This window comes from Podarcis bocagei (genome assembly GCF_964188305.1).
Source record: "Podarcis bocagei genome assembly, chromosome: 6".
In the NCBI taxonomy this organism is placed as follows: Eukaryota; Metazoa; Chordata; class Lepidosauria; order Squamata; family Lacertidae; genus Podarcis; species Podarcis bocagei.
Genome location: NC_138130.1, coordinates 81,786,622 through 81,804,491, shown reverse-complemented (window position 1 = coordinate 81,804,491; position 17,870 = coordinate 81,786,622). Strand labels below are relative to the sequence as shown.

The following is a 17,870-nucleotide window of genomic DNA, read 5'->3' as shown; positions in this document are numbered from 1 at the left end:
TCCACATAGTTTGGGTGTGCACAGAGTCAGTGCACCCTCCTTCTACCCTCGCAGATTGATAAACCGTTGGCATTAATACCAGTTTGTTAGCAAAACTTTGCTAATGTAACTAAAGAAGTCGCAGAGCAAGTCTAACAAGCAGACTAAGGAGTTTTATAATTCTCTTCTTTATATAACCCTTCTCCCATCAAGGTTGCGAGTGAACTGCGTTGGAGTCTTTGATGTGTTAACATTTGATAACAGCCAAAACAATCCCCTGGCCCTCATGGCCCAGTATCAGGTAAGATCACAATATTGTCCCCTTTACTTCATGTTATTTGGTTAGTGAATATTCATCAATGATTGCATTATTTTTATATTGCTTTTTCCCTTCCTTAAGAACATTTGGTGTTGACATGCTTTTCTTTACTCTGTACATTTGCTTTCTTTGAGAAGTGCAACTGGATGAACTTTATTAAAGCAGCCTCCTCTACTGGTAGCATTAAAACATAAAAGATTTGCCTTTGCATATAGGCAACGACTGCTGTTCATTAGTTGCCATTACAATTTATGCAGCACTAGCAGTGCTTTGCAAAGTTTTGGAAGCAAAATGCAGGCAAGTCCCTGCCTCTGTAACGAAATTACAGTTTAAGATAGAGAGTGCATGGAAAACAGATTAGAGCAAAGGATAGTGAGGGATACATTTGAATCAGTGATATCAAACTTGGGTATATTGTGCATAAATTAAAAGAAATGTCTCATCCTTTCTAAAACCCTCTTCAACAACAACCAATAATGGGAGATGGGAGGAAGACTAGCCGATTCTCAGAACTAAAGAAACACCTTAGCTTTGTCAACAACAATCATACTAACTTCTTCCTGATGGAATGGAGAGCATTCAAGTTTGCCATAAAACCAAGTTGTTTTTTCTTCTTTATTCTTAACTTTCCACTAAATGAAAAACACCTCAGTCCAGCCGGTAAAGCACAATATATATTGTTAAGTTTACAACTGTTTTACGTGTTCACTCTTTGTTTGGAAAGGATTCTCTTCACCTGTTGGCAGAAAAGTGAGAGGGCTGTGTAGGTAGGCATACGTACTTTTGACATCAACTTTAGGAAAATGGGGCCAATTGTTCCTGTGAAGTACTGCATTCAAGAAGCCAATTAATTGTTTTAAGACTTGAAACTTGAAGTGCCGCTATGTGCTTTTGCAATGCATAAATTTGTAAATTTAATTTTAAAAAAATCTGAAAAGAATATTTAGCTTTCCAAGATATGTATAGTTGCTTGAAGTGTAAGTTAAGGGAGAGGGTGGGAGAAAGGAAACTGGATGTTGAGATTGATGGAGAATAGTGAATTGACCTGTTCACAGCCCTAGTAGCTTATAGTAAGTGTTCTAAAAGGGGAATAACGTTTGTGGGAAGGGACGCATGTCCTGAGGTTAATGTGCTCCCCGCCTTGCACTGTACACTTTTGGGTGGAAAGAAAGAGAAAACGCCATGGTTCTCACTCTCCAAAGGCCTCCTGTCCTTAAACAACTATTTAAATGCGCAGATTCAGGGCTGGCTGTCGGCACCAAACAAAGCCCTCTAGCTTTGCATAGCACAGCAAAGCAAAGAAAAAAGTATCAGAACAGAAAAAATGAATTTTCTTCTTTTCTCCCCTCCCCCTCCATAGTGATGCAAATTGGGTAAAGGAGAGAGTTTTAAGTGGAACTGAACTTGACTATATGGCATCATATTTCTTAAAAGAAACATATGTGATGAAGTGGTTTGTGATAATTTTTTCAGTTTTGAGCATTATGTTAAATTGGTCCCATCTAAGGTATTCTTATCTTTTTTTTTCAATGCTAGGAAAGCTAATGATATTCTACTGACCCTAGTTAGTCTTATTTGTTCACTTTTCTTTAGCAAGCAGACTTGATCTCCCTTGGGAAGGTGGTGTTGTCTTTGGCTTGCAATTCTCTGGCAGGAATTCAGAGGGAGAATTTGCAGAAAGCAATGGAACTGGTGACAATCAACTATTCCTCTGATTTGAAGAATCTTATTTTGTAAGTTACTTTGAAATCAACTTCTTTTTAAACTAGGTTAAAACGTGCCAGTGACAATTTGCTTACGGTTTGTTCATGCACATTGTTAAATTGGGAGTGGCGGTTCATGGGATGTTTCTACATCGAATGTGTGTGCACAAGATCTTCTCTAGCATGATTAGTTTGACCTTAGTACAGCACCTATGTGGAAGGATTTCTGTATGACTGTTCAGATATAGAGGGATGGCGGTGAGTGGCGAAGGTGTAGGAACAAAATTAATTTACCCTCCTAATTAGGAATGTTGTGTAGCTGAATCTCTTGAGTTACTGTTGACTTGTGCTGAAATTAGCATGAACTTAAAAAAACCCTCTTGTCCTTAACCTCGAACTTAAGCATTTTTCAGATTCTAATATATTTGTTGTTAGCTCCTTATGCATTATACTAGTATAGTAAAAGTTGCATTATATTGGAGTTCAAATTCCCATTCGGCCATGAGGCAGTCACAGCCTAATCTGCCTTACAATATTGTTGTGAGGATAAAACATGGGAACCAGGTGTGCTGCCTGAAGTTCTTGGAAGAAGAGCAGGATAAATGGAAAAATGGAAAACAACTTTGCAGTACATCATCAGCCAGTCACATAAATATAGCCTCGAATGTCACCTCCTAATGGTGCTACTGTCTCTCACAAGGCTGCAGTGGTGTTAAATGTTCTGTATATGAAGTAAAGCTTTGTGCCATATTTTCACTTTTATAGATTAATAAAATTAGCTTCCACAGATGGAACCTCTTTTAAAAGAAACTTATTTCTTTAGCCCTGTTTTTAAAGTAACTTTTAAAAACTGCCTTGTTAGGTATTTGCTGACTGACCAAAACAGGCTTCGAAGTGTAAATGATATCATGCCTATGATTGGTGCAAGATTCTATACTCAGTTGGATGCTGCCCAAATGAGAAATGATGTAATAGAAGAAGACCTTGCAAAGGTAAATGCAAAGATAGTGCACATTCATCTCTATTTTCTTAGGGAAGGTGATATTGCCAACAGGTTCCCAAAGTCTGTAAATGTAGTACGATCGAGACCTGCCCATCTTGCCATAGGGTGATGTACCCATCTCCCCCCCCCCCCCATTGCTGTTTAAATGATAAGGCATTTGGGAAGATACTGTGTTACAGATCAGTGGTTTTCCAGCCTCAGAGTCTCCACAAATTTCACTTTGATCCATACATATTCACATACCTCATTGGCTAATAATCCTATTTAGTGGAATGGTAAAGCTATTAACTTCTGCCCATTTTAGAAAGGCAATGGTGAGATGCGAGGTATCTCAGCTAAGATGCTAACTGGCTGGCAGTGTTTTAAACTCCCATTTTTCTAGACAGATTTTGAGATGGAGAATTTCATTAGCATGAGCAGTTTCTGAGCTTTGGATACAGTACTGTGCCTTCCAGCTACTCGCTGAAGACTAGAGAAGAGACCCTCTTAAGAATATTAGGGGGGTGGGCAGGGGAAGGACTAGACCATGTGAAAAGTGAACATAATATTTTAGCTGCAGTTCATTCATTTTCAACTTCGTATTGTTGTTATGAAAAAGTGTGCCTAGACATTCCGTTGCTGTGCCCATAACCTAGGTTTAAGGTGCCATTTAGCTCCTAGCTTTCATATCTCAGTTTCTAACACTGCCTGCTAAAGGGCACCTTGCCCTGCAGCGGTCTTCAAATAACAGCACTGATTGGAGCTCAAAATGGATCTTGGAGGCATGATGGAAATCGCTGCCCAGTGCTGTGATACAGCCTTCTGAAAAATGAAGGCAAACCTACTACTTAGATCATAAAGATGTGGAAGTATATGAAAGTATACTAGTCCTCTTCTGTTCTCCTGTGATTATCAAGCAAGGTGTGATTTCCTGAATAGTCTTTTTTAAGATTAAAAATAGTTAAGGAGGTCTCTCTCCATTTTGTATGGAGTGTAAAAACTAGTTGAACTAAGTTCTCATTAAAATCAACACGACAGACATTATTTAAGTCCCATTGCTTTCAGTGAAATGTAAGTTTTATTCCTCCCCTCCCCCCGATCTAACTATATGGTTATTTGATTATAATTTATACTTTTAATAGAAGAGCAAAATATAAATAGTGGTTGTCAAGCTTTTATTTTTCTCTTGTCATTTAGGAAGTTCAGAATGGAAGATTATTTCGGCTTCTTGCAAAATTGGGAACAATCAATGAGAGGCCAGAGTAAGGAATTCAGCATTTTCTGCATCAGTGTGTTATAAAGAGGCACCACAAAGAGTCTTGAATGTTCACGCATGATGATGGACTTGCAAAGTATAGAAGCCTCTGAAAGATGGGCTAGGTTACTTTGGTCAATTTGGTAGCACACTGTCCAGAACTTCTTTGTATGTGAATATGTGTTTACCACTCACTTTTCAGTTGGATAATAGATCCTGGTTTGAGGCTTGTCTGAAGATAGAGAATTATTAGTGCAAGGTGATGTTTCATAAGTTGCAAGATTTCAAACGATTTTAAAACTCCAAACTATTGGTGCATTCTTGGGAAGGTATTTCAGTTTTTTCTCCCAACAGCAGCAAATACTCTCCAAGTGCATACAGTTGCTACAGTGCCAACTCTGGAGACTGGGAACAGTAATTGATAATTGTAGAGATTGCATTCTCCTGGACACTGTAAGTCTGACCTCAATGACTAATGATGCCAAATGTAACCTTAAGCAATAGATTGTTTCATCCAGAGCATTAGGAACTGGTAGGGATCCCCCCCTACTTAAAAACCTTATTAACCTGGTTTTCAAAATCAGCTAAATTATGATATCAGGAAAGAGATGTGCAGCATAGTTGCTTAAGATGCTTTTAGCCCCATGAAAAGTTTGTTTTTAATTTTAAACTCTGGACTGAAGGGTGTATCACACATTCCTCCTCCTTAAATTGTGGTGGGGAATAACTTGCTACAAAGCAGAAACTTCTTCAGAAAACACTTAGTCTGAGATGTTTATGAACTTGTACTAAGAAACACAAAACGCTCTGTTTTACAATAGATTTCAGAAGGACCCAACATGGTCAGAAACTGGAGACAGATACCTCCTGAAGCTGTTTAGGGATCATCTTTTTCATCAGGTGACAGAAACGGGCACTCCTTGGATAGACCTCAGTCACATTATCTCTTGTCTTAACAAGGTAAATGAGTGACTGTATTTTACATTTATTGCAGATAAACTATGTAACTAGTCTGTCTTTCCTCCTCCTGTTATTTTTAATTGGGCTGCAAGCAAGTTGTCTTAAAGCAGATATGGTTCTCAAATTGGTCTTCAGCTGTGTGTGCAGGTGAGTTCACACGGTGTGCATGGTGGCGCTGTTAAAATGCCCTAGGTGTCAGTGGTGCAGATGAGTGCTTCATTGGCTGCATCAGAAGCAATGTTTGCATGTGAGACACGCTGGCCTGGCTCAGATAGGACCCTAAACCCTAGCTTTGTGGTACAGTGATGCATTGCAGGGAGTCTTGGACTTGCCTGCTCCCCTCTTCATCTGTGTTTTAAAACTAACTGGCTCTACATCTGTCAAGGACAAATTGTTTGTAGTTTAAACTGTGGTTTATTGAAATATGCCAGGATCAAACCATAGTTTCTGACCATTAATTGTTTCCATAAAAACCGTAGTTTAAACCTACCAGTTTGTTTTTGTCAGATGTGACAAACTGCTCAGCTTAAAAAGCAAATTCTTCCAGTTTGGTGGCTTCACTGGAGGAGGAGAAAGGAGGAAGGGGAGCATCAGCTCAAAGGTAAACCAGGCTTTCCCCCGTTGTGCTGCTAAACCAGGCACCCCCAAACTCGGCCTTCCAGATGTTTTGGGACTACAACTCCCATCATCCCTGACTACTGGTCCTGTTAGCTAGGGATGATGGGAGTTGTAGTCCCCAAACATCTGGAGTTTGGCCAAGTTTTGGGGTGCCTGTGCTAAATTGTGGTTTAGCTTTACATCTGAACCCTGGCCTCTCTTGTACATATTCAGTGAAAATTCTATTGTTGTGTCTAGTTCAAAACGGTTGACCTCTTACCATTAAATTTAGAAGCTGATAGGGATCTCTTCGTTCAATTTAGACTTTAAGGAACAAAATGCCTAATGCACTTAGACTAGACCAATCCCTATCTTTTCCCAGTCCTCTTGCCCTAAAGCTATTTGTTGTGTTGTGCTGTGTGGTTTATGAATGATTGCCTGTTTGACTATTCCCACTTGTCGTGTAATCCTGCATATGGAAAGCTACTACATGCTGAACGATTTTGAGGGCCCTTTCAGCGAATCCTATAGTTTTAACTGTGCACTGTGTGACAAAGTACTTTCTTTTGTCCTGAATCTTTCATTGGATGGCCCTGGGATCTAGTATTATGACGGGGAGAAAAACATCTCCATCCATTCCCCCCTCACACACAGAATTCTATACAGCTCTATCATAACCCCTCCTTACTTACTCCCCCCCCCACCAATAAAAAGCTCCAAATAGTGCAACCTTACCTCATAGGGGAGTTGCTCCAGCCCCTTGATGGTTTTGGTTGCCCTTCTTCACCTTTCCCAGGTCCACAGTATACTTTCTGAGGTATGGTGACCATTATTACGCGTCATTGAAATTGCAGGTATGCCATAGATCTGGATAATGACATTATGACATGGGCAGCTTTATTTTCAATCCCTTCCCTAGCAAGCCCTAATTTACCCTTTTCGCAGCTGTCACATCCTGGGCCGATATTTTTATTGAGCTGCCCACCCCTCCCACCCCCCCACATTTCCTTCTCGTGCTGCCTCAGAGGGGTTCCCAGCCTCCTGGAGCAGATTTTTAGCGGGCACCCGAGGCTGCAAGGAGACGTTGATCAGGATGCTTCCACCACATGAGCACACCCAAGATCCCAGCCAAAACCATTAGCTTTGTGAATATGGTATCAAGTCCTACTAACTGAAGTTTTCTGCCCTTTGATTTCAGCTAGATGCTGGTGTGCCAGAAAAAATAAGCCTCATTTCCAGAGATGAGAAGAGTGTACTTGTGGTGACGTATAGTGACCTAAAACGCTGCTTTGAAAATACTTTTCAAGAACTGATTGCAGCCGCGAACGGCCAGTTGTAGTACTTGCTGAAAGCATGCAGGACGTTGCTGAAGAACATAACTAATAGCAAATTGCACTACAGCTGATTGTCGTCATCTCATTTCACATTTTGGGAAACAAAAGAGCAGGAGATGTTGCACTTCAGTCAGGTACACTGTTACTTGAAGGGAAGAATGTTTTTGCTTACCCTTGAGCTCTGGCTGCCATTGGAGGCTTTATCTGTGAAGAATTTATTTTAAAATAAGGAACGCATCAGGAGTATGATGTTCCTGCTTTTATTTTTTCCACTCGTATATGCACTAATTTTAATTTTTTAAAGACTTTTCTGATCTCTGATGTTTTGCCACATTGGATACTTACTAAGGGAATCTCTTTGCAAGGACATTTCTGGGATTTTTATTTTATTTTTTGCCACTGAATATACTGCGGAATTTATTTGTTTTGATATTATTTGCACCCCAGAATACTATAAAGGACCAGGTGAATAATTTCATAGAAATTGTGTTCTGTAAATTTACAGTGTAGCTTGTAACCTCTGTAAAACCGTGTCTTATGCCACCCACTGTTAGGTTCACCAATCAAAACCAGAAGATGCATATTTTTTTAAAAAGGAAGAAAAAAATCAAGTTGGGTATTATAGAAATCTCACATGTAAAATCCCCTTTTATTTGGCTGAAGCTTTGTCTAAGCAAAGCAGCACCATTTTGAGATCTGTAACTTTGAGAGCATATCCCAGTTGCTCAAAACACAACCAGCGCCTTTTAAATAAAATACCTGTTTGTATATTTTACTGCTAGTCAGATGCATTCACATTTATGCAATTTTTAATAGAATTTTTAAAAGGAATTGTGTTACAGACCTGAGGATTCAGGAGTTTATTCATTTAATTTACTTATGGTATCCTTTTTTTGTATAAAGTTTTGTTCTTTGAACCACAGCTTTATTATGGTACTTTACACTGGATACAGATACAAAGACACTGTTTGGAAGATTAACTACACACAGCAGTTGTCTGGCATCAAGAGCTTTTGAAGTTTTATAGCCTGATTCTGGAAGAATGGTGGTCTGCTGTGCCTTTGCAGTCACTGCTTAGCCCAAAGTAATATTACTTTTGATAATACTCAACACATGAATATTCAGTCTTCAAGCCTGGGATTTCTTTCCCCACAATTAACTTTCTGATATTGGACCTGCATTTGTCCGCAAGCTTGGGTATTCAAGGGAATTTGTAGTGGAACACCTACACTTTGATACTGAAGACTGCCAAATACGTATAATTTCCCCCCTTTCTTAAAGCAGTAGTGAAGACTGTATATCTGCGTCCTTTTCCCAGCACTGAATGTTTTAATAGCACTGGGTGCTCACCATGAAGACAATGTGGAAACTCTCTCCCAAAGGTGTCAGGACAGACTCAAAGCACTTGCAACTGATGTTACTGGCACCCATTTTATTAATTCTCAATATTTGTAATTTCAGGTGAATTTTTAATAATTCTGTCCAGTTTTATAAGCTTTAATGATGACACTCCTTTAGATTTGCCTCAAGGAAAGCAGTGCTCTTCAGAAGGAAGGCTGTGGAAGACTAGGGACACCTGTTGCGCCTCTAAATGAGAAATTGCAGAGCCTGCGGTTTGGTAGCATAAATAAAATCAGTTGTTTTATCTGGAAAAAAAATTAAACGGAGCATAATGTTTAATATTGAGAAGAGAACAGTTGCCACACTGTTGTTCTTTTTTTTAATGTCCAAAGGAACAGGGACTTTGAGATACGAACCTGGCAACCAGTCTTTTATCATTCGCTCATGTATATGAGGAAGAGCAGCTGTCTTTTTATATGTTTTTGAAAAATCATATTGTAATTCTTTTGTACAAAAAGTAGTACTTGTATTCTAGGAGAAATATTGAATGCTTAATTTATATGCGGGCTGAGGCTTTTTCTTTTCTTTTCCCCACTGTTGTTTTCTTTGAAAATGAAAGGGATCATCTCTTCAGTTGCGGGAACTGGGAACCTTTGACAGATTATTTTGTGGACCAATATTTTGGGAAAAGCAAAAGCAAGGGGGGGGGCGGTTTGTAATGCAAGGCCTTCAGTCTCATCCTTGCTGTACCAACAAGCCCACCTCTGAAACAGCACGTTGCATTTTGCTTATTTGTCTCATTCTGTAAGTGTACATTGCTTTAGCCCCAGTAATCTCAGGACTTGGTTTAAGGTTTAAAAAATAATAATTTTGAAAAAGAGAGCAGAGAGCCAATAAGTTTCCATAAGTAAACGCCATCCAAGAAATTTCTGCTGTTGGGTAATGCATAGAACAATGTGGAGTATTGTTTGTTTTTATTTGGTCTGTGTTTTGGAATTTTCTGCTTTGGTGTTTTTTTGGGGAGAGCCCTTCTACTCCAATATAATTCCATTTAGAAGGCTGTCCAGAAACTAGCATGTTCCATTCATTGGAAGAGTTATGTATGTAATCCCTAAAACAGCGCACCAATGTTTTTCTTAAACAAGGCATACTTTTTTCATGCGGGGAAATGATTCTGACCTTCCTATCTTTACAGCTGAAAGCACAGAAAGGACAACCTTTTGAAATCATGTGATGTTAGTCCATTTAAATTTTCTTACCTGTTCTTAGGTTGCTTGTTTGGGTTTTTGTTTTTGCTACACTGTAAATACTTTATTCGGGGTACATAATGTCTTTCTTTTCCTTCTAATTTTCCCTTGTTCCAGTAAAGTTTTAGACGTGAACAGCTTCCCCTAAAAAGCACCAGTGTTACATTCTGATGTCATGATCCCACTCTGTGTTACCTTTTAATCTTGTTTTTCATTCTTTTCATGTGTACAGCAGTATTTTTAATAAAGAATACCAGAAATAACACAGCCTTCTTTTGAGCATGCAAAGGTGTGGGTATTGTGTGCCACTTCTTGTGTAGTTGACTTAAACTATTTTATGGAGTTGTTTTCTTCATATTTTACTCCACCCCACTCTACTGCAGGGTTTGTGGAACAGTGTTTGGCTTGCAAGCATTGTTTATCTGTTGTTCAGATATAGTATACAGTCTGGAGAGAACAGTGATGTGCATTTCTTGCTGATAGGCATATGGTAGAACTGGCCTGTTCGTTATCAAACTGACTCCAGATGCTGAAGTAGTCCGAACCCTCTGAAAAATGCTTTTTAAATAACTTCCACTTTTGTTTGAGCTCCCATAACAGATTAAGATACATTTGGCAATTTACTTATTGGAAAATTGCTCACGGGTTTTATGTAGTTTTCCATTTTTTATTGATTTGAACTGTTAACTGAAAAAATATATGTTAAGGCATGGTCAAGGCCTTTGTACCCTCAAACCTCCCTGTGATATGTTTTATATAAAGTGTAAAAAGTCATAGAACTTTATACAATTTCATAAAATTGCCAGTATGTCTTTTTCTTTGCATGAATTAATCTGGACCACCTGTTGCTTGAAATGAATTTTGCTTAGAAAGTTCATTCTGCAAGTAGGCTAAAATGAAAGTTGCTGCAAGTTTTGCTTCGTACACTTATCTCTGGCAGTCAGAGGGCAGAAAAACTTTAGGATCCTGCCAGATATTTTTTTGAACCTGCAAAAAGTCTGCAAGACCAGTTTTCATCTTTACACCTTCTAAAAGTGCATGCATGGCCTTGCTGTTCATTGTCCCTGGGTTTTCTTTCTCAAGCTGGAGTATGCTTAACAGGAGAAGCTCCAAGGGCTCCACCTTGTGTAGTATTTTGTGAGCATGTGGGTTGCAAAAGCATGCTTGCACATCATATTGGCCCATGTGCCAGAGGATAAGGCTTGTCTTCCAACTCCTTTCTACAGCTACACACGATAGCAAGCACATCTTTCCTGCTGATAGCTTTGAATTCAAACGATGCCTTGGGCAAGTACAGAATTCTGTGCATGCAACTGCATATCGACCATGGAGAAAAAACTCACCTTTAGAAGGACCCAATGATCCACAGAATGAAGAAACATCTCTTTATCACACTACCAGTCACTTAGCTTGAATTCATCCCCTTGAAATAAGGTCAATCTTCTGACAGGCCTTGACAAATACTTTGGCTACTTGAAATTGCTGCTTCAAGCCAAAACCGACCAATTCAGTGAAACACTTCTGCAACATTATGGAATTATTATGAACACAAGCAAACCAATAATCTCTCAAATGGAGCTTGGAAATAAATTTTATTGTGAAACTTTAGGAAGCATATGTAAAAATAGACGGTAAAAGTTAAGGCACAAGTAGGAGATATTTACATCCAGTTAAAGAATGCTTTTTAAATTCCAGTTTTTTTTAAAAAAAGGTTCATTAAAAGCATTAGATTTGAATATAAAAAATATTTGTTTTTACAACTACTAATGCCCTACATGAAAATAAACCCAGGAGTTTCACTCCTCAGCTCTTTATAGATCCATTGGCTTTAATAATAGAGTCATGGCTAAATAGTTGGCTGATGTTCCATCTGATGAAAGAGCACAAAGGTTACAGACTTACGGCTTTAGAAACTGAGTGTTCTAAAATTCTCCAGCACCCAAACACTCTTCACTCTATTGGCCTTGATCTAGCTCAGGTTAATTGTGACAAATTGTCATTGAAACCAATGAATCAAGTTTAGGCATAACCAACTTGGAACAGCAGGACCGACATCAGCTGCTTTTATAGACCAGCCATGGTGGTAGCTTACTGGTCAGCCAAGGCAATGGTTCACTACCATAACTACCTGCCCCTTGGCAAACTGAACCTAGCAGCACACTCTTAGCACTAAATAAATTCAATAGTTGCAATAGCAGCAGCACAAGATTCAACAGGTATTTCAGACAGTGCAAAGCTGCAGCTGGATGCGGGTTTTATTGCTGATTAGCTACAGCAGGTTGGCCTGATGCTATGTGCCTCTGCTGTCACTTGCAGCTGGGAGTATAAAAGCAGGCTATAGTATAATAGATACATAGAGAACTGTGTGTTCTCTCATGGAAAATACTAAGATGCTGCGCCAGTGAGTCCCCAGTATTGCCTCAAGAAAACCTGAATTCTACCTGTGTTTATTGTGCATATTTACTTTGTGCAGTGTACATGTTGCTTCAGCAAGCTACAAGGTAAAGAGCTATGCAGGGAGCTGAGGCCCCAACACCCTCTGTATGGTTTTGAAATGTTTAATAAGATATTGCAGAGCTACCCTTGCCCCTGATGCATTTGTTGTGTCCCCATTACATCTGCTTGAACTGTTTCTACTGAACACACTCCTTCAAAAGCTGAAACAATTCCACAGCAGCACGACAGCAAAATGGGTATGTATCTACAAAACTCTGTGGGTAAAATAAAAGTGCAATCTCCCTTAAGCATATAAGTAAGTAGACCAGAAGCAGCTTCTAGCCTGGTCTGTTTCATCATCATCCCATAGCATTGCCTGAGACCAGTGTAGGGATCTGTATTTAGGAAGTGAGAGAAATACAGTGCACATGGTTCTCTTCCTGCTGTCCCCCTCACATTTGAATAGTTACTGGGTTCTTGTTGTTGGGTGGAAGCTAGTGCTACAGCCCAGAAATAGCCTGTACTCTACAGGGGTGCAGTTGGGTCATTGAGTAGCAGGAAGGAGCGTTCAATATTTTAATGGTGATAGTGAAGAGATGCAGCTCAGTGGAGGAGCAGCTGCTTTGAGTAGTTCAAAGTCCGTCCTTTCTACACTGGAGGAGTGGAATAGCGAACCACCGAGTTATAGCTGGGAGGAGAGAAGCCCTGCATCTGTTTCCCTTCCCAGCCTGTGCTGCCGCGGGTAAATGGCAGAGTCACATCGCTGATGTGGCCGCAGCTGGAACTGTAAACCTTTGGCTTGGCGGTGTCACAAAGGACAGACTCCTTGCTTCGGCTGCCAGAGAGGAGGCTACAAGCAAAAGCAGACGTGTGTTAGATTAAAATTATGTATCATTAATATGTTTCCACTATCCTCACCAATGCTATAGAGCATGAACTTGTTTGGGAACTGCATTTAGGATTTCTCATGCCCCAAACAAGACGCAGTCTTTTCTTTTTTTCCTTTTAAGCAAGTCTGACCAAATTCCTTATTGTCCATTCACTGCTTAGAATAATTCCTGTTAATACAGCCTTTTCATGGGCAAGCCCTTATTCCCTAGACAGGAGCTAGGCAGAGGAAGGCGGCTAACACAACATGGCAGAGGGCAGGAACAAAAATGACGCTCTTGCATCCCTCCATTGTCATGTTGCCATTTTAGTATCCTGATTATACCACGCTGAGTCATGAAAGGGAAGGGGCACTAAGAACAAAAGCCATACCCTTCCCCCAGCTCTATAATGTGGTCGTTTTTGTATATTGCTAACTCAAACACAAGGCAGGGACCAAATTGACCAGTGCTGTGGGAGGAGGTGTAAATCTTCCCCCTTTTGCAATCTTCCACCTGCCCATAAAAGCCACCCCATAGAACAAGATATAGCCATATGATACCTGAGACCGATTGGGCAAACAGCAGATGAATGGAGAGTGGTCTTTCTCAGGAAAATGGCTCACAGGAATAGGGTTAACACCCCCTTTAAGTGACAGATTCAATTAGATTCCTAGCAAATGTCCCCACTTTGTGTCTCGTTGCATCCTGAATAGTCATGGAAATCACATACCCAAAGAAAGTTTGCTTTTGTTTGCTGCCTGTCCATGTAAAACGCTTCCGTTCTTCTGAAGACAGCACCATCCCACTGTCGGCCTGGTAATCCTGAAAAAGAACACACCTTCGGTAATGCAACTTTGTTCCTTGTGTGTTCAAGTTTACTCCAGTTACACACTGACTCTGAATAACCCATCATCTACATGGCCCTAAATTGACTTTTTGGTAAAAGTGCAACCATGTAGGGTGTTCAACAACGGTGCAAAATGTGTACCTGTGTATGCAAAGAGTTTGTACACCAATATTCACGTGTAACATTCAATGACCATAAAGTCTGTACACAACAGCTTAGCTGTACAAATCAACAAGGGTACACCCACAAATACTCGTATATGTTTAGAGACAGCTTGTATTTGGGATAATATGTGAATAAGCCTTATGTTAGCTGCAAGAAAAGTGGTGTATGAGCAGTGGTAAAAAAAGTATTTCTGTTCCCCAAAAAGTGATAAATTATCAAATTGATAACTACTACTTAGTTGACACTCTTCGTCCACTGAGACTAAGTAGGACTGCATTTTTTGGTGTTATGGTTTAGCATATCTTTACATATCAGAGATATTCTTGGAGTTCTCTGAGCGTAGACTCAGTTACAAGCTTCAGGGACACAAAAAGGAGACCTGGCTCACAGAAGCAAGTTTTACATATTCCCAATTCTTCTCTGGCTCAGATTAAAATTCCTAGTTTACCTAACCAACCACCTTCTCCATCAGCGCTCTTCCTTCCATAAATTAGACTTGGAGCCCCTTCAAATCAGTGGTGTTTTTTGCAGGTGTATTCTGCAATGTGTTGGGCTCGTAGCTTCTTGCTGAAATGCTGTAACTTTTCATCCCACAAACGTTTATTTTTAAAAAATAAATGAATTTTATTTTCAGTTTTTCTTAAAAATATTTTACATCCATAGAATTCCAATATTACAATACACAAAAATATTCTGTTTCCCCTCACCCCTTTTGTGGTTTCTTATTTTAATTCATAACACTGCATTTTCTTCGTCATTCTAATTATTAATTACTCCTTCAAATTTTCTTTGAACTGTTTGGTTTAAATTAATCCTCCTAATGATTTTATGTGTGTACAATGACATTTCAAACAATCTACAAATCTTCCCCAGTCACTGATAAAGTTTTTCATCCCACAAACATTCTCTCTCTCTCTCTCTCTGTGTGTGTGTGTGTGTGTGTGTGTGTGTGTGTGTGTGTGTACATGTCCCCTTTTGGTGTTGCAGAATATACCTGCCAAAAAGCACCAGTTTGGAAGGGTCCTGCCATTGACACAATAATAGCGCATTAGTGGTGGATTTACACTACACTGCCCCCTCCGCTGCATTGGTTATTATGTGCTGCTTTTGCCACGTTGTTGCATTATTGCCATCTGGAGGGGGCACTCTTGCACAACTAAATTGGGCAATAGGGTGGGGAAACAACCCAGAACTTACGTGGGACAAAAAGTTATAGGATTTCAGCAGGAAGCTATGGGAAATGGCACTGGTTGGGAATGAAGTGGTATGTCCAAACCTAAACCTTTTGCAGGCACAGAGAGCACTGATTGTGTATATCGCTTTTGTAAAGAACTATGCAGAAATTATGGTTTTAGTATGTTGGCTGTTTGGCCGTAATAATAAACATTCATTTATTTAACACCACCAGGAGCACAAATCACTGTGTACACACAATAAAAATGACATCAGGAGGCGCTCATTCCATGTTGTGATGGGAGCAGATGGGGTAGTATGCCAGCTACAATAAAAAAATTTGTTCACTGCTAATACAGCAGTAGAGAAGGCCACCATAGCTCCTGGGAGTTATAGTTTTTCCAAGGGCTACTGCAAGCTCCATAGTCCTACCTCCTCTAATCTGCTGCTCCTATTGAAAGAGGTTTGGGGAGGTAGGTGAGTGAGTGATTTCAAAAAGTAAGAATAGCTAAGTAAATTTTTTTAAAGTGATATATTCCCAACTTTTTCCCAAGTCAGTTTGTGATTTGGGGAGCTTGCCCATCAACTGCCCTGAGGTTCAGGTGAAAGGATTGGATAGAAATGAATGAGTAATTAGACTAGTTCCACTGTCACACTCTACTGTGGTGAATGGAGAAAAGGCCAGCCATGGTGGGGAGTGTGCACTGCATCCCTCCTAGAGGTCCCTGCAACATACAAACACTCTCTCCACACAGGTATATCACACCCAGCACATTATTTATCATTTGGCTAATTAACAGTCTGGAAAAAAAAATGCTACTTTTAAACATGTTACTCTCGCCGTGTACATCAGCAGGACAATACCAACTTGCACAGCAAAATGAGTCACTCTTCCCACAACATCAGCCCATCCTGGAGGAAGATGACCACAAAGGATCTGTTGTATTCCTCTTTAGCTCAGCAACACAAGGCTGAATCTAAAATGGCACACACCACACATTTTAGTAGGTAGATCGTGACTTACATCACATCCAAGTTTGTTTTTGGGTGAAAGTTCCTCAAAGGTCTTGACTTTCATTCTGAAGGCATTAACATATCTCCTTGAAAAGCAAGCAGAAGAAAAAGATTGTTAGATGATCTCAAAACATACCCTATACAGCGGTACCTCGGGTTAAGTACTTAATTCGTTCCAGAGGTCCGTACTTAACCTGAAACTGTTCTTAACCTGAAGCACCACTTTAGCTAATGGGGCCTCCTGCTGCTGCTGCGCCGCTGGAACACGATTTCTGTTCTCATTCTGAGTTCTTAACCTGAAGCACTATTTCTGGGTTAGTGGAGTCTGTAACCTGAAGCATATGTAACCTGAAGCGTATGTAACCCGAGGTACCACTGTATGTATATTGAGCTGCTCTGTTTTATATTCTTTCTACCTGTGAACATCTGAACAAGGGTGAGACACTCTAACTTTATGGGCAGGATTTAACTAAGTTGCATGAGCAGAATGAGATCCAGTTGTGCAACAGGACTTTGCCCCGTCTTTCCCCTCACATTCCCTAAATCTGTTCTGGATGGCTGGGGAAACTTTAGCGGGCATGCACGAAATCCATGCTGCTAGTCATTCCTTTGCTATATAGGTAAAATATCTTGGTATTCCATCATACCCAGTGTTTTCAATGCTTGTGTAGTTCAAGGCTGGTACTGTATGATTTCCTCTCTCATGAGGATGAGGGGAAGTTGGAGAGGAATGGTCAAATTCAGGATCCACTGATAATATAGTATTCAGAGGGATATAGTCTTTGCCATCCTACATAAACAGAAGTATAAAAATTATCAAACAGATAGGAATAGTGTGAAAACAATGCCAAGCATTGGAGTCCACAAGCTCCCTAGGGAGTTCATTCCACTGTCAAACAACCATGACCTCCCTGAAACACCATAAAGATGATGTACACTGCATTTTGCTGCTTGCCTGCTTTACGTTTGCTTGAAGTAGATCTCCCAATCTCTCCACCAGCTCTGAGAATCTTGGCCTTTCCTTTGGATCCCCTTGCCAGCAATCCAGCATGATCTGATATCTGCCAAAAGCAAAAGACAGTGTATCATGAGCACTACTTCTATGACTCACACTTGAACAGCAGACTTCAGATCTGCGAGCCACCCTTAACACAAACTTGCAACATGGGATCCATTTTTAAATCATTTTCTATACACGTCCACCTCCCCCTCTCTCTTTTCTCTCCTACTTTCTAACTTAAACTCTCTCTAATTTTATGTGCTCCAAACAAAATACAGAAATGGTGAAAGTGCTACCAATACCCCCAGAGTTCAGAGCATTTGTGTGCCTTGAATAACCATCAGTGCCGTGCAGTAGAGAACACATCAAACCTCTTGTAGTATTTCAGGCATTTCTACAGAGTTAAGCTACAGAGTTAACTGTTGCAGTTTTAATTATTTTTCATAGGATTTAGGTTCTGAGGAAAGTGAGGAAGAAGTCAGTACAGTTATGATGAAACGCCTGCTTTTTCATTCTTCCTCTTTCCACATGTGAACAATGAACAAATACTTAAACTCCTCACAAGGCTCCATAGCTTGGTTGCTCGCTTGCCAGACTAATCTCAGGGCTAGAAAAATCTCTGTTGCATTGAAATCTTAAAGCTTCTCTA

At 40.0% G+C, this 17,870-nt stretch overlaps 2 protein-coding genes across 10 annotated transcripts in view; one reads left to right on the top strand and one right to left on the bottom strand.

Annotated features, from left to right (window-relative positions):
- PAN3 (poly(A) specific ribonuclease subunit PAN3) overlaps nucleotides 1-9,980 on the top strand; it is a 57,582-nt gene extending 47,602 nt beyond the window's left edge. For both annotated transcript variants that reach the window (XM_081197909.1, XM_081197908.1), the window contains 6 exons: nucleotides 193-280; nucleotides 1,892-2,031; nucleotides 2,864-2,993; nucleotides 4,181-4,245; nucleotides 5,060-5,198; nucleotides 6,994-9,980. In XM_081197909.1, coding sequence (XP_081054035.1) covers nucleotides 193-280; nucleotides 1,892-2,031; nucleotides 2,864-2,993; nucleotides 4,181-4,245; nucleotides 5,060-5,198; nucleotides 6,994-7,134 — 703 coding nt within the window. In that variant the 3' untranslated portion in view covers nucleotides 7,135-9,980. The remainder of the gene's footprint in view (nucleotides 1-192; nucleotides 281-1,891; nucleotides 2,032-2,863; nucleotides 2,994-4,180; nucleotides 4,246-5,059; nucleotides 5,199-6,993) is intronic.
- A 1,310-nt stretch (nucleotides 9,981-11,290) lies between these two features.
- Nucleotides 11,291-17,870, bottom strand: part of FLT1 (fms related receptor tyrosine kinase 1) — a 139,258-nt gene continuing 132,678 nt past the window's right edge. For 7 of the 8 annotated variants that reach the window (XM_081197868.1, XM_081197867.1, XM_081197869.1 and 4 more), the window contains 5 exons: nucleotides 17,177-17,282; nucleotides 16,869-17,011; nucleotides 16,232-16,307; nucleotides 13,753-13,844; nucleotides 11,291-13,003 (listed from right to left, as the gene is read on the bottom strand). In XM_081197868.1, the coding sequence (XP_081053994.1) occupies nucleotides 12,802-13,003; nucleotides 13,753-13,844; nucleotides 16,232-16,307; nucleotides 16,869-17,011; nucleotides 17,177-17,282 (619 nt within the window). In that variant the 3' untranslated portion in view covers nucleotides 11,291-12,801. Of the gene's footprint in view, nucleotides 13,004-13,752; nucleotides 13,845-16,231; nucleotides 16,308-16,868; nucleotides 17,012-17,176; nucleotides 17,283-17,870 lie in introns of those variants that run through there. The other variant, XR_014009070.1, reaches the window with a different exon arrangement.